At 42.3% G+C, this 24,984-nt stretch overlaps 1 protein-coding gene across 1 annotated transcript; it reads left to right on the forward strand.

Annotated features, from left to right (window-relative positions):
• Positions 1-203: 203 nt before the first annotated feature.
• On the forward strand, positions 204-21,181 carry LOC130434349 (FACT complex subunit SPT16-like). Its single transcript, XM_056764499.1, has 23 exons — positions 204-962; positions 3,068-3,160; positions 3,247-3,417; positions 3,588-3,740; positions 7,218-7,364; positions 7,476-7,627; positions 7,710-7,882; positions 7,952-8,042; positions 8,178-8,251; positions 11,140-11,252; positions 11,330-11,395; positions 11,491-11,589; positions 11,678-11,793; positions 11,904-12,057; positions 12,428-12,555; positions 12,765-13,027; positions 13,107-13,464; positions 13,550-13,625; positions 18,767-18,936; positions 19,132-19,261; positions 19,362-19,488; positions 20,213-20,287; positions 20,577-21,181. Exons 1-23 carry the CDS (start codon positions 897-899, stop codon positions 20,687-20,689), a joined length of 3,108 nt encoding a protein of 1,035 aa, XP_056620477.1. The 5' UTR covers positions 204-896; the 3' UTR covers positions 20,690-21,181.
• Positions 21,182-24,984: the final 3,803 nt, after the last annotated feature.

Below are 24,984 nucleotides of genomic sequence, written 5' to 3' on the forward strand. Positions count from 1 at the left end.
ATCATTTAGTCACAAATCATTTAAAACAAGACGCTTCATCTGTCACCCACGTGTTCCGACACAGTTGCGCGCTTTCCAATGACACGAGATGGCGGGAAAAAGTCATGAGCGCTGTGTGACGTACGCATCGAGGCGGGAAAAAGACCCCTCACGTGGGATTTTATTTGGCGGAAGTTGCGTGACGTATCCGTCGGGGCGGGAATTTATGCGTGGGAGCGAAACGCAAGCAAACAAAGACTATAATAGACTTCTAAACAAACAAACAAATAAATAAATAAATATTATTTATGGTTAGTTAACGGATTTCACACATCTTTGACATCAGTTCAGCGAGGCATTCATCGGACGTTCACGAGACACGCCGGTCAAATCAAATATAATAAATCAAAGACAACAATAACGATTCGTTCTTCAGTAAGACGCACTTTTAAAATGGCATCATAAATAAATGCATAGTAACCTTCGACAAATGCACATCATTTATAAGAAATTAAAAAACATGAGTACATAAATTAACATAAGAGTATATACCAATACGATAAAAAACAAATAAATGAAATATATGAACGTTTTATAGGCGAGAAGCACAATGTGAAGTAGGAGGGAGGGGCTAAATATCAGACATGCGTGTTTTCAACATGATATATTCGCGCATGACGTTCTGCATCGGACTACACAGCGCGTACACTCAACAACACATTTTATGAGAAATATTTGTGTTTTTATCAAGACAACTTTAATATAAATACGTGTATATTGAGCTATTTTTTTGGATTGAGTTTGTTGTTGTATCAAACGTGCAGAGAGTGTGTAAGTGTGTGTGTGTGTGCGCGCGCGCGTGTCTGCTCCTTTAACAGTTTGATTGTATGCGAGTGTGTGTGTGTTGATGTGATATTATGGCGGTGAATCTGGATAAAGACGCCTTTTACCGCCGCATCAAGCGATTCTACGGCAACTGGAAGGTACGGAGCTCTCGTTCTGTGTCATGAACACCACGAGCATGTGTTATATGTCATAGAAACTCTTATACGAGCAGATATTATGTGTTTATATGAGATGCTGAGGAGAATCAAACACATGCACACTTCAGGCCTCGTTTCCATACAGCCGTTAAATAAACACCCGATTTAACGACTTCGTGTTTATTTGACAGCTCGAGTTGTGATTCGCTCGATATTTTAATCTTACGTGTGATGTTCGCGGTGATTTTAATAACGTCATGTGAGATTAGCATCGGCGGCTAGCCTGCGTTAGCATGTTAGCGCGAGCGGCTTTCTCGCCGTCCCATCGATCATCATTGAGCGTTTTCTCGTCAGGAAATTAAAGAGACTTTCGCGTCTAGTTGTGTGTCTTACGGTTGTCGTCTCGTAAGTTTGACTTTGATGTTAGTGTGTGTGCTAGCTCACATGAAGTAGTTTTAAAAGGCTTGTAACGTTACTTGAAAACTTAAGGCGTTAAATCGCAGGGCTGAGGAGAATATTGCCTTGAAAGGGATTAATCGTTAACATGACTTATTTGAGATGAATACTCTGTTATACAGCCTGTATGTGTATGTAGTTGTTAGTTATTAACTGTTGCTCGTTAACTGTTATGATATAGTATGCCTAAACTTTTTTACCGTGAACATGCATGAGAACATTTCCCACGCTGTTGTATGTAACGTTACTTCAGTAAGTTGTTGCATATTCAACACTTTATTAATGTATACTACACTATTCCGTCCTATAAACTGTAGTGAACTTTTATATTTACTGTAGTATGGTTCAAAACCAGGATTTTTTTACAGTTTGCTGTTAGACACTCCATCTGGCTTACGTCTATTTGACGTCTGCATTTAGTTTGCTCATCTGCAATACGTCTCGGAGACGTCTTTACGTCTGTAATACATCTCCTAAAGATCAGGGCTCCTATTCTTAAAGCGTCTAAGAATCCTCTAAGGAAGCCCATAATTTACATAAAAAACTTCTACTTAGGAGTCTTAGCTTAAAAGTGATTCAGGACCAATCTGAGAGCAACTATGAGCAAGGAAAAGACCAAAACTTTTATCTTAGTAAGGAGGCGGGGCTGACCCCGTTGCTACGTATTTTGAAGACTGTGATTGGTTGGCTGGCCAAGAAGGGAAAATAGAGCACTTAAGTATAGGGCCATTAGTTTGAAATTGCACATGTCATTTTTTTCTGTTTTACCATACGAACACACATATTCTTAATTTTTTATTTACTTTGCTGTCAATGTCAATGTATTTGTAGAAAATGAACAGTGACAATACGTTTCTGTTGTTGTTTGTGTGATCCCATAGAAGGTTGTGACAGAACCAAATCATATTGCTGCATTTCTGTAGTTGCTGGATATGTAAATGTAGTGAATTCTTCTATTTCTGGCGTTATGGTATTGCTGCGCTGTCTTGGAGATGATAGTGTGTCTCTAATAGGATCTGTCACAAACTGCACAATCTAATGTGTTGTGTCTTATTAACTCGCTGTCATTCAATTTAATTTAATGTTACAGCGCTTTTAAAATTTGCATTGCATCAGCTTTAAAAGAAAACCAAAATAAACAAAAGTTGGTCACACACAGATAAAAATATCTGATAAACCTTTAAAGTTATATTGAAATTGTCATGCATTGCAACACATTTCTTCTCACTTTTCGTGTTTTGTCAATTTCTTTGCTGCTAAGTAAACTCTTAAGTCTCTTAAAAGTCCTTCTCGCTACTCCTAACATAACTTAAGAACTCTTTCAAGGGTTAGGATGTTTTATGAATGACTTTTTTCTTTAATAGGGTCTTTTGGAAACGCCCCTATTTCTAAGAATTTTCTTAGAATTTTGTCACTAGGAGCAACTCTTTGCGCTAAGATTTTTCATGAATACGGGCCCTGGAGATCTGTAACGTATCTGCTGTGTAAAAACATCTGGTACATCCTAGAAAGAGCTGTTGTACATCCATTCTAAATCACAAACATCTTATAGATGTCTATATGACGTCTGACATATGTCTCCGAGACGCATTGCAGATTTATGTGTGCCATCATATCAGATTGACAATGACGCTGTGTGTTTTTCGCAGAAAGGCGAAGATGAGTTTGGGAAGGTGGATGCTATCGTGGTGTCTGTGGGCGTTGATGAAGAAATCGTCTACGCCAAATCCACAGCCCTTCAGGTGAACGACATTCATCAACAAGATCACGTCACAGAGCGTGTTTAACTCTCCACACGTGATGCATGTGTCATTGTTTGTTCCCACAGACGTGGCTGTTTGGATACGAGCTCACAGACACTATAATGGTCTTCTGTGAGACGAAGGTCATGTTCTTGGCTAGTAAGAAGAAAGTCGAGTTCCTCAAGCAGGTGGTGGTCACCAAAGGCAACGAGAACGCCAACGGAGTTCCTCCCATCACGCTGCTTGTCAGGGAGAAGGTACTGGCTTGTTTTACTGTATATGTGTTGCCTAGCAACGGTAAATGTGAAGTTCTGATGCTGTTGTTAGGGGAGGAGTATCTGTGCGCTCCCAGGATCGTGGATAGTGTTTGGTTTAACCAAATCGTGTGAACGTGGTACACTTTTGTTTCCATCATTCACCCTGACAGAGCGAGAGCAACAAGGCAAACTTTGAGAAGATGATGGAAGCCATCCGTGGCAGTAAAGAAGGCAAGACTGTGGGCGTGTTCATCAAGGATAAGTTCCCCGGAGAATACATGAAGAGCTGGAGCGACATGATCACGGCCGACGGTCTGGAGCGGGTCAGTGACGAGTGAATCACTTCAAGTATCTTTTAGGAATGAGCCACAATGTTTGTGAAACACTTTTTTTGTCCAGTTTTATTTCATCTCAATCTCGAAAAAATCAAATAAATTTTCGTAGGAAAAATAACTGTAAATCACAAGCTGTTGACATATATTCACTCGGTCTTCAAAATGAGTTTTTTTTAGCTTTTCAAGCACATCAAGGAAATGATAGAAAACATAAAATGTAGATCTGCACAATTCTGGATAAATTGAGAATCACGATTCGTTTGCTTCAAATCGAGCTTAGGATTCTCAATGACGAATTAAAGTAATAAAACATTTACTAGAGGTTCTGACCCCAAAACTGTTTATTTAGGACAGAAAATGATTACATATTTCACGGTTGGCCTACAGCAACTATAGTACGAAAATTTCTACAATGAATACCAGCATTGGTAATCAAAAGTGGTTAAAGTCCCAGTGAAATAAAAAATTACAATTCTTATCATGAAATATTGCTGTTTTCATATTAATTAGTCTATAATTGTGGGTCGTTCTCTTTTTAAAATTCATGTGCCCTCATAATCTTCAATTCAAATCTTAAAAATCACTTCCGCCCTGAAATGACAAAAGACGACTTGGGCGGAGCATCTGTTAACTCCTCCCCTTCAACTGTCAGTCCGCTGCCAGCTTCATTTCAAAATCAATGCAAAAGCTGTTTTATTACTTCTCATCAATTCGCAGTGAAAGATGCAAGCCACGCCCACAACTTTTCTACTTTGAAATTCCTTTTCAAAAACTTCAAAACGATCGCAACTTCCGGTTCACGGGTACTTTTAAGATTTACTTTGAAGGCAAAAGTTAAACTTTTTAAAAAGTATTAATAATTTACTTGAATATGAAATATGTCTACAGTAAACAAATTCATAAGGCGAGACTTGCATTTAACGGTCTTTAGAAAGATTGATCAATTTGCCTGACATCTACAGACTGTCTTTAAAGAAATACACAATCGCTAAACAGACTGGGAGCTTGTAAACGCGTGTCTCATGTGTTTATCCCCAGGGGCCCGTTTCAATAAGGAAGTTCAACCAACACCGAGTTAAAATCTGAACTCTGAGTTGATTTACTCAGAGAATCGCTACTCTGAGTTTTCAGTTTCAGAACAGCTGATTTGAGTTAGTTCAATCAACCCTGAGTAAGTTCACTCTAGGTTACGCGCGTTCAGCATGGCGATGAAAAGCCATTATCAATTGAGTGAAGATAGCACGATTCACCATGGCAACGGCACGTGACAAAAAGCGCTCTGTTCATTTCTCGCCAATCGAATTGAAGGTACTGTTACAAGCGTAAGGTGAATATTAAGAAAAAAAGAGCAACACAGCCGCAGCAGCAAAAGAAAGAGAGTTGGTATGGGAGAAAAGTGCTTCACTTGTTAATGCGCCAGTTTATATGTCAATCACTTTTATATTTATTTTGTTGAAACTGTGAAAATGCGAATTATATTTAACTCTCTCGCTCTCATGTAGGTGCTATCCTTTTGCAATAAAAAGATCTTGGCAGCAGCTGAATATGAAATATACGACGGCGTCGTAAAAAAAAAAAAACATTTCGAGAATAAAGTCGAAATGTTACGAGAATAAAGTCGAAATATAAAGTCAAAATGTTACGAGAATAAAGTCGAAATATAAAGTCAAAATGTTACGAGAATAAAGTCGAAATTTTACGAGAAAAAGTCGAAATATAAGGTCGAAATGTTACGAGAATAAAGTCGAAATGTTACGAGAATAAAGTCGAAATGTTACGAGAATAAAGTCGAAATGTTACGAGAATAAAGTCGAAATGTTACGAGAATAAAGTCGAAATGTTACGAGAATAAAGTCGTAATATTTTGAGAAAAATAACAGAATTTCTAGAAACAATGGATGTGGAGGATTTGGTTAAATCCTACTTTAGATTATGATTTAGCAATAAGGAAATTCTTTGTATTTTGGCGCATCATCACGGAGTTATAATTAGTAAAAGGACACTGCAGCCGTTATGTAGGAAACTGAATATATTCAGAAGAAAAAATCTGACATGAACTACGAATTAACTCACTGATTCAGATGACGTGCTCAAACATAACTTCAACTCTTAAACTACAACCTTCACGAAAATAAAATACGTATTACGACGAGTTTATTCTCGTAACATTTCGACTTTAATCTCGTAACATTTCGACTTTAATCTCGTAATCTTGAATTTATTTTATTTTTAACGTGCCACTAAAACGCCGTCGTAGAAATACAATAACATCATTTATTCAGGAAACTTTAAAGAAATAAAATGGTCTTGCTAGTAAGATGCCTGATTGGGAAATGTTAAATATACTTCTTAAACTGGCCTTAAAAGTTAAGATAAAACATCCAAACGGGGCATCACAATTCTCTCCCGACATAAATATAATTCTCTGCGAATTAATGCAGCTTCCTCTTCTATGGGTTCCTAAATAAACGGACATGCCATTTTAAGTTCTGTGTGACTAAATTGAGCGCGATTAGGAACACGAATCAATAAACAAATGACGTATGTAATTTCAACACCGCTCGCTTTCACTTCGAAAAGGGGGAGGAGATTGTAACAAACCCTAGGTTTGCGGAATAAAACCTGCTCCCGACCAGGTTAGGTTCACGGAGTAGGTTACTCTGGTTACTCACTCGGAGTATAAAATACCTCGATTTCTGAAATGGGCTTGACTTACTCCGTGGTCGCGGGTTTGACATACCTCGCGTTCTGAAACCAAAAACCCTGAGTATTCCGTTTTCTGGGGTTGACTTACTCTGAGTTTGCACTTACCCTGCTTTCTGAAACGGGCCCCAGGACTTCTGTGATCGATTGACACAGAAATAATGATAGTGTTAGGGCTTGGTGAAATGTATCGCGATTTACGGTAATTATACACGTCTAAATCTATTCTGTGTTTTATGCACAGCTCTTCCGTGAACTACGGCTGTTTGACCAGTAGGAAGTACTGCTCGATCTAAAATCACGACGAGATTGAGTCATTATAACGTGTGTTTGAGAAAGCAACACTCGTCTATCATCATTACAATAAATCAACTTTATTATCATGAAAATTCCCGAAAAGGTTTGAAGAACAGCGATGGAATATGACCACAGGCATTTCCTGGAACTAAATGTTTTTCTTCTGTTGCCCATATTCTGAGTTTCCTCTGGCTTTGGGATGTGGCAGCATTTAACCGAAATTTATTGAGAAACTTCGAGCAGAAGAATCGCATGATATATTGCCCAGCCCTAGATAGGGTGTGTTGGATACCTAATGATGATAATAGACACACGAGAATCGTTGATTTTCATCATTGAGATCATGTGGGTTTTTGAAACAACATCGCAATCTTGTAACAATTAAGCGTTTTCAAAAAAAAGTTGACTTATCAACTCTACACGATTGCGTATTTACGTGTGATACGCCTGTGTTGTGTTGGTCAGGTGGATATCAGTACGGTTGTAGCGTACACTATGGCTGTGAAGGAGGACGGAGAGTTGGCGCTCATGAAGAAGGCCGCCGCCATCACCAGTGACGTCTTCACAAAGTTCTTCAAGGAGCGGGTGATGGAGATCGTGGACGCAGACGAGGTTTGTTTCGGCTTTGACAGATGGCACATGAAACCCGATAATAATAATTCAGAGACTTGATTTGACGTAAAGAGCCGTGTTTCTCCACTAACCGTCCGATGTCTGTAACAGAAAATGAAACACAGTCGTCTGGCAGAATCTGTGGAGAAGGCCATCGAGGAGAGGAAGTATTTGGGCGGCGTCGACCCCTCCACGGTGGAGATGTGCTACCCACCAATCATTCAGAGCGGAGGAAACTACAGCCTCAAATTCAGTGTGGTCAGGTGAGTATTGAAGTAACCACGACAACAACCTTCAGTAGATCTGATGATGATGTTTAGTGTGAGCGGTTCTGCTTTTTCTCAGTGATAAGAATCCCATGCACTTTGGAGCCATAACTTGTGCTATGGGCATCCGTTACAAGTCCTACTGCTCAAATCTGGTGCGAACGCTCATGGTGGATCCGCCACAGGAAATGCAGGACAATTACAACTTTCTGTTACAGGTGGAGGAGGAGCTCTTGAAAGAGCTGAAACACGGTGAGCACAATAAAGAGAGTGATTGAGTGTGTGTGTGAAGTGTATTTTAATGAGTGTTATGACGTGCAGGTGTGAAGCTCTGTGACGCCTACAGCACCGTCCTGGAGTTTGTCAAGAAAGAGAAACCAGAACTGGTCAACAAGCTCACCAAAAACATTGGGTACGAAAAGTTTCTTTGTCACGACGGCAACTTGTAGTTTGTCACAACATTCGTACTGGTGTGTGTATGTGTAAATTATATGTTTTGGGGTGTAAAGAATCAACACAATAAATAACACGAGGCTTTGTGCTGCAGGTTCGCCATGGGGATTGAGTTCAGAGAAGGATCTCTCGTCCTGAACGCAAAAAATCAATACAAACTCAAAAGAGGTGCGTGCGATTCCTTACCTGGTACTACATACTAGATTTAATTAAGTATCGACCACCTATCAGCCGTTAAAATAGTATGTTCTTTATAGTATGAGTGGTACCAGTAGTTTGAATACATTTGGTACATGCTGCGTCCGCCATGTTTTATGGTCATTTGACCTGTATGCTCTTTGACCTTGGAGGTATCGGGGCAACCTACACGTGAGTGTTGATAAAAAATGATGTAAGGGAATACTGAATTAGGGTATAGTGGGCGATTTCGAACACAGTCCTAGTTGTAGGAAATGAAAATATACTATTGAAAGTCAAAGGGGACTTATTTTGAAGTGAGCAAATAAGAAGTGAATACAAAGGTCTCTTTTATTTAAACAAACTAAGATTGGATTTCTTACATTTACGAAATATCAGCATTTCCAAGTTTGCATTAAACACAGCGACCCCTGCTGTTCAAAACGTGTATTGCGGTTCAAATAACATCTCAACCCTGAAGATGGATGTGTGGCTAGTGAGGGGTTATCCCTGTTGCTCCCTCCACAAGCCTTTTCATTGTTTTGTTGCAAAGTAACCACGTAGACGCAGTGGTAAACAGGAAATGGCCAATTGTTTGAAAATGTCAACAGTAATATGACATGGTTTTATAGTGCATGATTTTTCGTAGTCAGATTTTCAGGATTGTCACATCCATAAAGAGACATGTTAGTCATAGATGGTACAAATAATAAAATAAATTAACTATTTGATGTTGTGTAAAGAGGCGTTTTGGTTCAGGTTTGTGCGTTTAAATTTGCAGAAATCTCCCAAAAACCCTGTCCTTTGTTTCCCATAACGCACGTTTATTTGCCTTTTGTTAAATAGAAAACTTTTGCATAGACTGACATTTTACTGATGTAAAGACTCCATCAACAAATGCTTAGCAATATACTGACTCATTTGTTTATGTTTTCCTAACAAATGTTTATTTTTTGTCACATCCACAACATTGGAATTGCCCAAATGCAGTAGTACAGTGAATCCATCACTAACTGGTTACATGGTGTCAAACACTTCCAGTTTGAAATTTTCATTCAAATGTACATTTCTTAGCAAGACTTATCCTACCGAGTTTTAAGAAGGGACTTTCTGGGGGCAGTTTTGATCCAGGTCCGCGTTCCCAACTTCCCATAATACCTAATCACGTTGGAAAGGTAACGGAAATTTGGAGCTTAAATCAGGCCGCACCCATTAAAGCCATTATAAGGAGGAATATCCTTCATAACATGTTTACACTATAGTGAGCTTCTCTGTTAAGGATACACATTTAATTTATTCATATTTACATCAAAGTTCAGCGTCTTCAGATGTTATTATTTATGGAATTTCGTAGAAAATGACAAGTGTCATGGCATCAACTCTTTCATATAAACATCTCCAGATATGTTAACCGTGATATTGCAGTAGAAACCCAATAAGCAAGATTACCTTAAGCCAAACTTTACGCTCAGGAGGCCATGTGCAATACTTCATTGGTCACTTCACTTAAGATACAGTATGTATCTTACTTTCCTGTTCTTTTACACTCTTTTCTTCCCTGAAAACAATAACATCTTGCATATACTTAATCTAACCTTCTCTTAAATGTATTCACTTGGGACCTTGAATGTGCTGCGCTCTTTACTCATTCCCTGCCTGCCTTTTAAAAAAAAGTTGCCAGCCTTAGCCGGTGTTTTTTTAACATTTTCACCCAACTTTAATGGCTCACAGTAAATTTTCTGTAAAGAATATATGGACAAACAACAAAAGAACAGAGTCTCAGCTTTTAAACAAAAGACACCGTATTCTTCTATCTTCATTTGTTCGTTTTTTTATCACTCCTTAGATGTGGGTGGGTTTCTTCAAATATATATATATTTATTTTAAATATCCATCATTTTCATTAAACAGCTGAGATAATTAACGTTTTTGTCAAAGATTACACTCAGAACAATCATTAGAAACCTATAAAACATATACTTTCTAGGTTCTGGGATTCTGTACTTTTTCCCAAAGGTGTGTAATAGCACCACCTGCTGTATAACAGTACAAACACTGATTGCTGTTAAAACTCGTCTTTGGCAGTGAAGCGTTTTTTTTTTTTTAATGAAGATAACTCGTCAATGGCAGTGAAAGAGTTAATGTTAATATAAACTCAGGAAGTTTTAATCGTAGAGCATTCCCTCTAACAGCGACTTGCACAAATAAATCACGCTACAACATTTTGAGTTTACTCGCTTCATTCGTGTGTGAAATTCGCTTCACAACAAACGGAATTTGCATCACGGGAGGGTCTTCTGCCAGGCAGCTCCAGTCTTGTGTGTGTATATAGCTCAAATTGGGTAAAGAGCGTTTTTATTATTTGCTAGATTGTCCGACCTCCTCATTCACTTTCTTCCAAGTAAGTTCCTTTTTATTCCAGTTTCGATAAAAGATTTATCGTACAGCTCCGGGTATCCACATACAGCAGCGATGATTTTGTCCTCATTTGTTGTTTCGGATTTCTGACTCCGCTCGCTACGTCATAATCTCATCACTACTAGAGTAAACTCCTGATTGGCTAACACGGCATGAATTTTCGTCAAAGTTCCGATTTTTCAATTCGTGCAAATCACCCGATACGCGTATGCTGTGTCATTCGCACCGCCTCATTTGAGCAAATTGCGCCGCATGATGTCCCATCGAATCTTTGCATTGACTTAACATGTAAATCCGTAAGCTTTCCTGTGGCGCGGAGTAACTCATGTAGGTCCTCCTTGACCTGCAGACAGTGGCTTCTCTCTCAACTGGCAAGAATCATCACATATTATAATCGATTTTCAACCGGCTAACGGAGAGCAGTTACATCGCTATGTGTTTGACAACTGTTGTGTGTGTAGGAATGGTCTTCAGTGTCAGTCTGGGATTTTCTGATATGATCAACAAAGAGGGAAAGAAGGACGAGCAGAAGAAATATGCGCTCTTCATTGGAGACACGGTACAGATCAATGAGGTGAGAGAGAGGCATTATAGTTTCAGCCGAGCTCTGTCTGCAGTTTCTTTTCCTTTAACTCGTGTTGTGTGTCACAGGAAGATCAAGCCACTGTTCTCACACCTGTCAAAAAGAAGATCAAAAACGTGGGAATTTTCCTTAAGGTATTTCAATCCGTCTGTATGTTCATAGGATTTTGTGCCGTTTTACATTTTCTGTTAGTGTTGAATTTAAAGGAATCGACTGTGTGCTTCTACAGAATGACGATGAAGATGATGACGAGGAGGATGAAGATAACGCAGAGGAGCTGTTGGGTAAAGGAGCCCGCGGCGCCGCCCTGCTGACAGACAGAACAAGAGTATGTGCTCTTTCCCTTTTTACATTTATAAGAAGTGCAAGTAACATCGCTCTGAATATTGTTTGCTCGCTGCCCACTGATTGGTTAGAACGAGATGACGGCAGAGGAGAAGAGGCGGGCCCATCAGAAAGAACTGGCCAATCAGATGAACGAGGAGGCCAAGCGTCGTCTGACGGAGCAGAAGGGAGGACAGCAGATTCAGAAGTATGTCATTTCTTTTGTTGTCTTTTAAAGTGTCATTGCTAATATCTTAGGTTGTAATAGACACCATAGCAACCTAGACGTGAAACATAACCCTGTGTCACCCTTCCCAGAGCACGCAAGTCAAACGTGTCGTATAAAAACGTGTCCCAGATGCCCCGGGAAAAGGACATCAGAGATATGAAGATCTACATTGATAAGAAATACGAGACTGTCATCATGCCCGTGTTTGGTATCGCAACACCTTTTCACATCGCAACCATCAAGGTAAGACAAAACTCTGAATCACTTTTCATTTGCCTGAGAACAAGTTTATTTTCAGTATTTATCTTCAGTTATTGATCATAAATGGCAGATATCAGTTGGCTGATTTATTGACCCGTCACTCTGTTTTGTCTTCAAAACACAACACTGAACTTCTGTGCTTGTGTCTGTGTGTGTGCGCGTCTGTGCGTATCTGTCTGTGCCCATCTGCGTGTGTGCGTGCCCGTCTGCGTGTCCGTCTGCGTGTGTGCGTGCGTGCCCATCTGCGTGTGTGCGTGCGTGTCCGTCTGCCTGTGTGCGTGTCCGTCTGCCTGTGTGCGTGTCCGTCTGCCTGTGTGCGTGTCCGTCTGCCTGTGTGTGTGTGTGCGTGCAGAACATCAGTATGTCTGTTGAAGGAGACTACACGTACCTGAGGATAAACTTCTTTGTACCGGGCAGCTCGCTGGGACGTCACGAAGGAAACATCTTCCCCAATCCAGAGGCTACGTTTGTCAAAGAGATGTAAGACGAGCTCAGCTTTCAAACTGCAGGATTTACGCTTTACAGGGCTAGTTCACTTTTGTGTTCTGGATTAGAATGATACTAACCTAATGTCAAACCTGTATGAGTTAAAGAGAATATTTCTTCAATAATCTGTCTGAACTGTTCTCTGTGTACTTGTCATATATCTGGTGTGACTTTGTTTATTTCTGCCTGTGTTTCTCCGTCAGTACGTACCGAGCGTCCAATCTGAAATCCCCCGGCGATCACACCGTCCCGTCCACCAACCTGCAGAACGCCTTCCGTATCATAAAGGAGGTGCAGAAGCGCTACAAGACCCGTGAGGCCGAGGAGAAGGAGAAAGAGGGCATCGTGAAACAGGACTCGCTCGTCATCAACCTGAACCGCAGTAACCCCAAACTCAAAGACCTCTACATCAGGCCTAACATCGCCCAGAAGAGGATGCAGGGCTCACTGGAGGCGCACACCAACGGTCTGTCAGCGCATTCTTTTATATTGCCTTATGGCTGACGTGATGTTCTCCAAATGATTCCTCGTGTCTGTCTCTCCAGGGTTCCGCTTCACGTCGGTGCGCGGCGACAAGGTGGACATCCTGTACAACAACATCAAGCACGCCGTTTTCCAGCCCTGCGACGGAGAGATGATCATCGTCCTGCACTTCCACCTCAAGAACGCTATCATGTTCGGCAAGAAGCGACACACGGACGTGCAGTTCTACACGGAGGTGGGCGAGATCACCACGGATCTGGGCAAACATCAGCACATGCACGACCGCGACGACCTCTACGCCGAGCAGATGGAGCGAGAAATGAGACACAAACTCAAGTCCGCCTTTAAAAACTTCATCGAGAAGGTGGAATCGCTGACCAAAGAGGAGCTGGAGTTTGAGGTTCCGTTCCGAGACCTCGGGTGAGTGTGTGTGAAGAGCGGAGCTGGGTTCTGCTCACACAGCTGTATGTGTATCTGAAGGGTTTGACTGGTGTTGGTGTTGTAGGTTTCAGGGCGCCCCCTACAGGAGCACCTGTCTGCTGCAGCCCACGTCCAGCGCTCTATGTAACGTCACCGAATGGGTGAGACACGCTTCACCTGTACTCAACACTCATCCCTCTCGTCCCTAGTACCTCTCTCTGGGTCCGTCTCATCTCTCTCTCTCTCACACACTCTCTCTCTCTCTGGTTCAGTCTCATCTCTCTCTCTCTCTCTCTCTCTCTCTCTCTCTCTCACACTCTCTCTCTCTCATGTCTCGGTCTCTCACACTCTCTCTCTCACACACTCTCTCTCATCTCTCTGTCTCTCACACTCTCTCTCTCACACACTCTCTCTCACTCTCTCTCTCTCATCTCTCCGTCTCTCACACTCTCTCTCTCTCTCATCTCTCTGTCTCTCACACACTCTCTCTCACTCTCTCATCTCTCGGTCTCTCACACTCTCTCTCTCACACACTCTCTCTCTCTCTCTCTCTCACACTCTCTCTCTCATCTCTCTGTCTCTCACACTCTCTATCTCACACACTCTCTCACACTCTCTCATCTCTCGGTCTCTCACACTCTCTCTCACACACTCTCTCTCATCTCTCTGTCTCTCACACTCTCTCTCTCACACACTCTCTCTCACTCTCTCTCTCTCATCTCTCGGTCTCTCACACTCTCTCTCTCACACACTCTCTCTCTCTCTCACACTCTCTCTCTCACACACTCTCTCTCTCTCTCTCTCACACTCTCTCTCTCATCTCTCTGTCTCTCACACTCTCTCTCTCACACACTCTCTCTCACACACTCTCTCTCTCTCATCTCTCTGTCTCTCACACTCTCTATCTCTCTGGTTCCGTCTCATCTCTCTCCGTCTCTCTCTGGTTCTGTCTCATCTCTCTCTGTCTCTGGTTCCGTCTCTGTCTCTGGTTCCGTCTCTGTCTCTGGTTCCGTCCATGTCTCTGGTTCCGTCCATGTCTCTGGTTCCGTCTCTGTCTCTGGTTCCGTCTCTGTCTCTGGTTCCGTCTCTGTCTCTGGTTCCGTCTCTGTCTCTGGTTCCGTCTCTGTCTCTGGTTCCGTCTCTGTCTCTGGTTCCGTCTCTGTCTCTGGTTCCGTCTCTGTCTCTGGTTCCGTCTCTGTCTCTGGTTCCGTCTCTGTCTCTGGTTCCGTCTCTGTCTCTGGTTCCGTCTCTGTCTCTGGTTCCGTCTCTGTCTCTGGTTCCGTCTCTGTCTCTGGTTCCGTCTCTGTCTCTGGTTCCGTCTCTGTCTCTGGTTCCGTCTCTGGTTCCGTCTCATCTCTCTGTCTCTGGTTCCGTCTCTGGTTCCGTCTCTGTCTCTGGTTCTGTCTCTGGTTCCGTCTCTGGTTCCGTCTCTGTCTCTGGTTCTGTCTCTGGTTCCGTCTCTGGTTCCGTCTCATCTCTCTGTCTCTTGTTCCGTCTCTGGTTCCGTCTCATCTCTCTGTCTCTGCTTCCGTCTCATCTCTCTGTCTCTGGTTCCGTCTCATCTCTCTGTCTCTGGTTCCGTCTCATCTCTCTGTCTCTGGTTCCGTCTCATCTCTCTGTCTCTGGTTCCGTCTCATCTCTCTGTCTCTGGTTCCGTCTCATCTCTCTGTCTCTCACACACTCTCTCTCACACACTCTCTCTCACACACTCTCTCTCTCTCATCTCTCTGTCTCTCACACTCTCTATCTCTCTGGTTCCGTCTCATCTCTCTCCGTCTCTCTCTGGTTCTGTCTCATCTCTCTCCGTCTCTCTCTGGTTCTGTCTCATCTCTCTCCGTCTCTGTCTCTGGTTCCGTCTCTGTCTCTGGTTCCGTCTCTGTCTCTGGTTCCGTCCATGTCTCTGGTTCCGTCCATGTCTCTGGTTCTGTCTCTGTCTCTGGTTCCGTCTCTGGTTCCGTCTCTGGTTCCGTCTCTGTCTCTGGTTCCGTCTCTGTCTCTGGTTCCGTCTCTGTCTCTGGTTCCGTCTCTGTCTCTGGTTCCGTCTCTGTCTCTGGTTCCGTCTCTGTCTCTGGTTCCGTCTCTGTCTCTGGTTCCGTCTCCGTCTCTGTCTCTGGTTCCGTCTCTGTCTCTGGTTCCGTCTCTGTCTCTGGTTCCGTCTCTGTCTCTGGTCTCTGTCTCTGGTTCCGTCTCTGTCTCTGGTTCCGTCTCTGTCTCTGGTTCCATTTTCTGTCTCTGGTTCCGTCTCTGTCTCTGGTTCCGTCTCTGTCTCTGGTTCCGTCTCTGTCTCTGTCTCTGGTTCCGTCTCTGTCTCTGGTTCCGTCTCTGTCTCTGGTTCCGTCTCTGTCTCTGTCTCTGGTTCCGTCTCTGTCTCTGGTTCCGTCTCTGTCTCTGGTTCCGTCTCTGGTTCCGTCTCTGTCTCTGGTTCCGTCTCTGTCTCTGGTTCCGTCTCTGTCTCTGGTTCCGTCTCTGTCTCTGGTTCCGTCTCTGTCTCTGGTTCCGTCTCTGTCTCTGGTTCCGTCTCTGTCTCTGTCTCTGGTTCCGTCTCTGTCTCTGTCTCTGGTTCCGTCTCTGTCTCTGTCTCTGGTTCCGTCTCCGTCTCTGTCTCTGGTTCCGTCTCTGGTTCCGTCTCCGTCTCTGTCTCTGGTTCCGTCTCTGTCTCTGGTTCCATTTTCTGTCTCTGGTTCCGTCTCTGTCTCTGGTTCCGTCTCTGTCTCTGGTTCCGTCTCTGTCTCTGGTTCCGTCTCTGTCTCTGGTTCCGTCTCTGTCTCTGGTTCCGTCTCTGTCTCTGGTTCCGTCTCTGTCTCTGGTTCCGTCTCTGTCTCTGGTTCCGTCTCTGTCTCTGGTTCCGTCTCTGTCTCTGGTTCCGTCTCTGTCTCTGGTTCCGTCTCTGTCTCTGGTTCCGTCTCTGTCTCTGGTTCCGTCTCCGTCTCTGGTTCCGTCTCCGTCTCTGTCTCTGGTTCCGTCTCTGTCTCTGGTTCCGTCTCTGTCTCTGGTTCCGTCTCTGTCTCTGGTTCCGTCTCTGTCTCTGTCTCTGGTTCCGTCTCTGTCTCTGTCTCTGGTTCCGTCTCTGTCTCTGGTTCCATTTTCTGTCTCTGGTTCCGTCTCTGTCTCTGGTTCCGTCTCTGTCTCTGTCTCTGGTTCCGTCTCTGTCTCTGGTTCCGTCTCTGTCTCTGGTTCCGTCTCTGTCTCTGTCTCTGGTTCCGTCTCTGTCTCTGGTTCCGTCTCTGTCTCTGGTTCCGTCTCTGGTTCCGTCTCTGTCTCTGGTTCCGTCTCTGTCTCTGGTTCCGTCTCTGTCTCTGGTTCCGTCTCTGTCTCTGGTTCCGTCTCTATCTCTGGTTCCGTCTCTGTCTCTGGTTCCGTCTCTGTCTCTGGTTCCGTCTCTGTCTCTGGTTCCGTCTCTGTCTCTGGTTCCGTCTCTGTCTCTGGTTCCGTCTCTGTCTCTGGTTCCGTCTCTGTCTCTGGTTCCGTCTCTGTCTCTGGTTCCGTCTCCGTCTCTGGTTCCGTCTCCGTCTCTGTCTCTGGTTCCGTCTCTGGTTCCGTCTCCGTCTCTGTCTCTGGTTCCGTCTCTGTCTCTGGTTCCATTTTCTGTCTCTGGTTCCGTCTCTGTCTCTGGTTCCGTCTCTGTCTCCGTCTCTGTCTCTGGTTCCGTCTCTGTCTCTGGTTCCGTCTCTGTCTCTGGTTCCGTCTCTGTCTCTGGTTCCGTCTCTGTCTCTGGTTCCGTCTCTGTCTCTGGTTCCGTCTCTGTCTCTGGTTCCGTCTCTGTCTCTGGTTCCGTCTCTGTCTCTGGTTCCGTCTCTGTCTCTGGTTCCGTCTCTGTCTCTGGTTCCGTCTCTGTCTCTGGTTCTGTCTCTGGTTCCGTCTCTGGTTCCGTCTAATCTCTCTGTCTCTTGTTCCGTCTCTGGTTCCGTCTCATCTCTCTGTCTCTTGTTCCGTCTCTGGTTCCGTCTCATCTCTCTGTCTCTGGTTCCGTCTCATCTCTCTGTCTCTGCTTCCGTCTCATCTCTCTGTCTCTGCTTCCGTCTCATCTCTCTGTCTCTGGTTCCGTCTCATCTCTCTGTCTCTGGTTCCGTCTCATCTCTCTGTCTCTGGTTCCGTCTCATCTCTCTGTCTCTGGTTCCGTCTCATCTCTCTGTCTCTCACACTCTCTCTCTCACACACTCTCTCTCACACACTCTCTCTCTCTCATCTCTCTGTCTCTCACACTCTCTATCTCTCTGGTTCCGTCTCTGTCTCTGGTTCCGTCTCTGTCTCTGGTTCCGTCTCTGTCTCTGGTTCCGTCTCTGTCTCTGGTTCCGTCTCTGTCTCTGGTTCCGTCTCTGTCTCTGGTTCCGTCTCCGTCTCTGTCTCTGGTTCCGTCTCCGTCTCTGTCTCTGGTTCCGTCTCTGTCTCTGGTTCCGTCTCTGTCTCTGGTTCCGTCTCTGTCTCTGTCTCTGGTTCCGTCTCTGGTTCTGGTTCCGTCTCTGTCTCTGGTTCCATTTTCTGTCTCTGGTTCCGTCTCTGTCTCTGGTTCCGTCTCTGTCTCTGGTTCCGTCTCTGTCTCTGGTTCCGTCTCTGGTTCCGTCTCTGTCTCTGGTTCCGTCTCTGTCTCTGGTTCCGTCTCTGTCTCTGGTTCCGTCTCTGTCTCTGGTTCCGTCTCTGTCTCTGTCTCTGGTTCCGTCTCTGGTTCTGGTTCCGTCTCTGTCTCTGGTTCCATTTTCTGTCTCTGGTTCCGTCTCTGTCTCTGGTTCCGTCTCTGTCTCTGGTTCCGTCTCTGTCTCTGGTTCCGTCTCTGGTTCCGTCTCTGTCTCTGGTTCCGTCTCTGTCTCTGGTTCCGTCTCTGTCTCTGGTTCCGTCTCTGGTTCCGTCTCTGGTTCCGTCTCTGTCTCTGGTTCTGTCTCTGGTTCCGTCTCTGGTTCCATCTCATCTCTCTGTCTCTGGTTCCGTCTCTGGTTCCGTCTCTGTCTCTGGTTCCGTCTCTGGTTCCGTCTCATCTCTCTGTCTCTTGTTCCGTCTCTGGTTCCGTCTCATCTCTCTGTCTCTTGTTCCGTCTCTGGTTCCGTCTCATCTCTCTGTCTCTGGTTCCGTCTCATCTCTCTGTCTCTGGTTCCGTCTCATCTCTCTGTCTCTGGTTCCGTCTCATCTCTCTGTCTCTGCTTCCGTCTCATCTCTCTGTCTCTGGTTCCGTCTCATCTCTCTGTCTCTGGTTCCGTCTCATCTCTCTGTCTCTGGTTCCGTCTCATCTCTCTGTCTCTGGTTCCGTCTCATCTCTCTGTCTCTCACACTCTCTCTCTGGTTTTGTCTCATCTCTCTCACTCTCTTGTAGCCTCCGTTCGTGGTGACCCTGGACGAGTTGGAGTTGGTTCATTTCGAGCGAGTTCAGTTTCACCTGAAGAACTTCGACGTCGTCATCGTTTACAAGGACTACAACAAAAAAGTCACTATGATCAATGCCGTGCCCGTCAATTCTCTCGACCCAATCAAAGAATGGCTCAAGTAAGCTCCGCCCCACAAGCGCTACAGATGTTGTGCTTTAAGTGCGCACACATGCGTGATGAAAGAGGTTAAGAGCGTTGAAATAAAGAAACCTTAGTCTGTGCTTACGGGATTGCTAAAGCGTTTTATAACTACAAGCGATAAGGTGACATTCAAACTAAGGCTACGGTCTAAAATCTATCGTTCTGTCTCCAGCTCGTGTGACATCAAGTACACAGAAGGCGTTCAGTCTTTGAACTGGACGAAGATCATGAAGACTATTGTTGATGACCCCGAAGGGTTCTTTGAGCAGGGCGGCTGGTCCTTCCTGGACCCTGAGAGCGAGGTGAGACCTCTCCACCGACACTGTGTGACACTCGCACGGTTTTCACAGAACTGCAGACTTTTTTTTTTTTTTTTGAGCATTTCTGTTGTTGACGTGTCAGGGAAGCGGAGCCGAGGAAGATTCAGAGTCGGAGATTGAGGACGAGACGTTTAACCCTTCAGCTGATGAAGAGGAGGAGGAGGAGGAGGACAGTGATGAAGATTACTCCTCAGAAACAGAAGACTCGGGTAACGGCTCATCATTTCATACAGATGCAGGATCATGGGTTCAGGGTTTCTTTTAAAGGGACACTTCACCCAAGAATGAAATTGTGTCATCATTTATTCCTCTTCGTGTTGTTACAAATTTACATTTACGCATTTGACAGACGCTTTTATCCAAAGCGACATTGCATTGTCCTACACATTTGTTTATGTGCAATCCCCTGACCACGACCTTGCATTGATAACGCAATGCTCTTACCACTGAGCTACAGGAAGGCATGTGTATAAATGTCTTTGTTCTGATGAACACGGAGAAAGAGATTTGGAAGAATATTTGTAACCAAACAGATTTTGCCCCCCATTGACTCCCCATTGGAAAAATACTTAATATAAAAAAAGATAAAGTATTTTTTCCTAATATGACTCAATTGGGGGAAATCTAGTGATGAGCATTCTTCCAAATCTCTTTCTCCGTGTTCAGCAGAACGAAGACATTATACACATTTGTAACAACTGGAAGAGGAGTCAATGATCACAAAATATTTTTTACAAAACTCTGATGAAAAAGTAAATAATAATCTAAGGATTTATGATATCTTCGACAAGGTGATAAATTGCTAAATAATGCAGTTTACACACAATACAGCAGCGCTTCAGGTTTGTTAACAATCTGACTATGCCAGTCTCTGTCACCTGCATCCCTGTCAAATCTTGCACAGTTTGATATTTGACGTTTGTGATATTTCAGATTACAGCGCGTCCCTCGGCAGTGAGGAGGAGAGTGGGAAAGATTGGGATGAGCTGGAGGAAGAGGCCCGGAAAGGTCAGGACGAAACTCATCTGAATTTGATCTTTAATGGTGTTTCGTTTGTTTTAAAGCTGTAACCCGTAACATTTTTTTACCAAACTAAAAATCTGTTATCAAACAAGCACATTATCAGTTTGATCAGTTTTCAACAAGCACAATGAAGCAAAAGTTACAGATTGCAGCTTGACCCGCATTTAAATCAAAATTATAGTTTGAGCTTGATTTTTTTTGACATTACACACAGTATTTATTTGAAGCGATTTTATGTTACCTGAAGTTGATTTTCATCCATTATTTGTGCTAGCCGATCGAGAGAGTCAGTACGAGGATGTAGAGGAAACGGCAAACGCAAACAGGAAGAGAAAGGGCCGGTCATCAGCCCCGCCCCCTAGCAGCAAGAAGAAGAGGCGACATTAGATATCACACACACACGCACTGCCAAATCAATTTCCCACAATCCTCTTTTATTTGCCCTCCCGTGTCTTCCACACACACACACACTCACACACGCGCTGGGTCTGATGTATATAGCGTTGGTTAGTGCTGATGAGTGTTTTACAGTAGTGGAAGAATCAATCTCTCACACATCTGTATTTACTGCTTTTCTTCATTCCGCTAAGTTTCATCACAAGTGTGTGTGTGTGTGGAACGCTTTTCTACACCAGTAAATGTGGTGTATGTTAAGAGTGTTAGGTCTTCATCTGAATGAATGGACAGGTCGTGCTTTTATATTAGTGCATATTGATTGTGTTTTGGTTTCTTTATTCTATCGTTTGAGGGGACAAACGCACTCAGTGTAAACTTTTGTTTTCTTTAATATGTCTTCTTTCATTCTGGCCTGGTAGTCTTGTTTTGTTTAATCATAAATGTTTCTTTTTTTTTTTTAATAAAAGTTCAAGGAAATAATTATTTGGGTCTGGACAGTTTCGTGTTGTCGGTCAGGCAGGGGTGATAGTATTGTAAGAGTGATTCGACAGATTGGGTTTAAATCAGCTTTCTTCTTGGATTATGAATGCAGGAACAATGTCTTTGTGCAAAAAAAGTCTTTAATCAGGGAGGATAAAGGTGTCTCTTAGATGTCGGTATTTACATCTTCAAAATGTTTTTTTTACTGTTTGCTTATCATCAATACAACTATGAGACGTCTGCTCCGACAGATATCCTGTAGACATCTAAATCATGGTTATGATGGTGAATTTAGCCTATATCAAGCTTCCTTGTCTGAGACGTTTATCAGATGTTTTCCAGATCTTTAGCAGACATCTTAGAGACGTTTCGGTGCTATAGAAATTTGAAGTCCTAGTTAGGGATGTAAAGATTCCTACAGCTCACGATGTGATGCGATTCATGTTACTGATTTCACGATACGATTTATTAACGGTTTATTTTTACAAAATGTTTGGAGACAAATTAGAAATGAACAACTGCCCATTTATTATTTCAAAATGGTGCACATTTCTTTGTAAAATAAAAATGTTATGTCAAATAACAAAACTTAACTGCAATTTTAAAACAAATTCCAAATCGATTAAAAAAGGAATACAAACGTCTCTTACAAAACACAAGAAAAAAAAATCTCTTTTGTTTATTTTAAAGAAATATCACTATATTCACGTTTCTAGCCGAATAATATAAGCCGAATTAGCTTTAATCATTCTCAGGGTATTAATTTCTGATATTAACAATTCAATTTTCAATAATATAATTTCTACTTGTTACAATTACTATTTTTTGATATCAGTAATAACAATTTAACTAGTAAAATTTAGTTTCAAAAGTTGTGATTGTTGATATCACGAATTTACATGTGAAAATTGAATTGTTGCGATCAAAAATTTATATCATGCGAATGATAAAAGCTAATTCGGCTTGCCATACGTTTTTCATGTTTGTAGTAAACACAGCGGCCCCTGCTGTTTAAAACATGTTTTGCGATTGAAATGACATTTAACCAGCTTGAATCGTCGCATATTATTAGCGATTTTCAACCAGATCACAGTAAACCAGAAGTTGCGATCGTTTTTACTTCTGTATTAATATGCAAATTAAGAGTGAAATGAGAAAAACAATAGGCGTGGCTTTCGTCTTGATCTGTGATTTGATTGGTTGTATATAAACAGCGGTCGCATTTTGAAATTAAGCCGGCTGCAGACTGACAGTTGAAGGGTTGGAGTTAACTGATGCTCCGCCCAAGCCGTCTAACTAAGACGCATAGTCATTGCAGTACTTTTTCAGATTTTAGCTGAACTTTGAGGGCACGCGATTTTTTATAAGATGAACTATTTACTATGAACTCTGAAATATTTCATGAAGAAAATAGACCTTTTTTATTTTCACTGGCCATTTTCAGCTTTGTGGTATTTCAGTCTCTAAAAACACCAGTTTGTAATAGTTTTTATATCCAATAAATATTATATGAGGTAACTAAAGATTCTGTCGTCAGGATCATGTCAATGAGCATTATGTGTCTTGATTACATCTCTTAGGGTGCGTTTACATTTGGCACTATCATGCGATCTCGATGATCCAAACTAGCAGATCAGATCTTCAGACTATCAGGACACGGCGTGTTACACTTGTCTTTTAAATGTGTATGTGGACAACATCCAGATGCAGATTGCATGTTAAAGCCAAATGTAAGCGCAACCTTAGATGGTGTGTGACACCTATAGTATCACTAGCACTGAAGAAGCTGAATCTGCATGAGTCAACAATCTTCAGTCACACTTATGATGGTACTGTGTTTGAAGACACCATTCCCTGACCCAAACCTGTCACAGGACTGGATCGTGAAAGGACCTTTGGGCAACTGATAGGAATGAAGGATTTCACTGTATATAAAGATTAAGGGTTGAACCTGACAGGGCCTGTACACATCATCAGAAAAGTGAGGAGAACCAGAGATGCAGGCAGATGATGATTTGAGACTGAGCTTCATGAAATGTAACTTTTGGAATAACATTTCTTTATTATTCTAAAAATAAAAACAACACCAACACGCTTATGCACACGCGCATTTTATGTTGTATCTCTATGGATAGGCCGGCAACAGTGTCATCTTTTACCAGCAATAAGAGATGTTAGGTCAGTAAACCATAATATTTCTCAACTCTTTTGCAAACTAGATCTCTATTTTCAAGGTCAATGCATTGAAATGTGGGCTTTTTTAATTAGATTAGATTAGATGATTCAACTTTATTGTCATTACACATATACAAGTACAGTGTAACGAAATGTAGTTTAGGTCTAACCAGAAGTGCAATTAGCAAGTGCAGGATATACAGTGTGAATAAATACAGAATACAATATTAGGAAAATACTATACAATGGGCATGTACTATGAAAATGTGACAGTCGGTATGTACTATGAACAATATATACAGAAGGCTATATACTGTGAACATTAATGTACAGGTGGTTATGAACAGATAACAATATAGACTATACAATAGTGCAAGTGACTTGAGTGTGCATTAGTTACAGACATTAGCTATTAAAATTACAGTGCAGTAGATGAGTTAATGTGGTTATTAAAGGTACAGTGCAGTACATGAGTTATTGAAGTTAATGTATTCAACCTCAATGCAATTTACCAGTAAAAAGAGAATAAAAAATAAAAAGTTAATCTATTGAGATATATCTTTGAAACGTAATAAATATCTCTGAAAGTAATCCGTCTGTGCATCGTTTGAAGTGTTCCTGACAAGGTTTTAAAATGTGTCATAATCTTCAAGCAGCGGGAAAAAACAGACTTTACTACGTCTTTTGATGTAACAACCAGCCAATAGGAGTGCTTCTGATCATTATAGTTGTTCCACAGATATATGATGCCTTTCCAAACAGCGTCTGAGCGTGCAATGACAAGGAAGTACCACGTTGCTATGACAACACGTTGCACCCACACACCTGTCAAATGATTTCGACATGATTTAAGAGGTAAAAAGTTGGTTACTTTCTACCCTAAACAATGCCTAAAGAGTGAAACAAATAGAAAAAAGTTGCCTTGCTGTTTCAAAGGGTTTAAAAATCACTAAACCTATTTACTACATATGCCTGCCAAAATAAAAAAAAACGTGACTGTTAACATTTAAATACCACATATTTGATTGAATGTGGAGCTGCTGCCATTTCTTCAAATAACAGACGTGGTCCCACGCAAAGCATTGTGGGTTATCTCTAGCAACCAAGGACACGGTTCTCACTAAATCCTTGGTGTTTCAAGTCTTCCGAAACCTTTACCCCTAACCCACACCCGAACCTTACTTTTACCATATACACTACCTATGATTGTTAAAATTGACATCATCACGCAACCGTCTTTTTTGGCAGACTCGAAACACCAAGGATTTAGTGAGAGCCCGAAGGATACATCTCATGTTTTTTTATGTTTTTATTAGAGATTAACATACGTAACAAAAGCACCGTAATTACACAATATAAATAAAGAAATATACAAAATTAGAGAAAGATGAATAACAATATACCATTAAAATAATAATACAAAATATATAAGAAGAAATAAAAAAATACAAACAAACACAGAAAATAAAAATGGGCATTCAAATACAAAAAGTTTGATTGTCAAGTTTCTTATTCTGTTTTTATATTTAATATTGTTTTAAAATCAAAATCAAGTTCAGTATGGCAGAAATTAATATATGAGGATATGTTATTTTGGTGTTATGGATGCAAATCTTAGCTAAAATAATAAA

This window comes from Triplophysa dalaica, chromosome 1 (assembly GCF_015846415.1).
Source record: "Triplophysa dalaica isolate WHDGS20190420 chromosome 1, ASM1584641v1, whole genome shotgun sequence".
Lineage (NCBI taxonomy): Eukaryota > Metazoa > Chordata > Actinopteri > Cypriniformes > Nemacheilidae > Triplophysa > Triplophysa dalaica.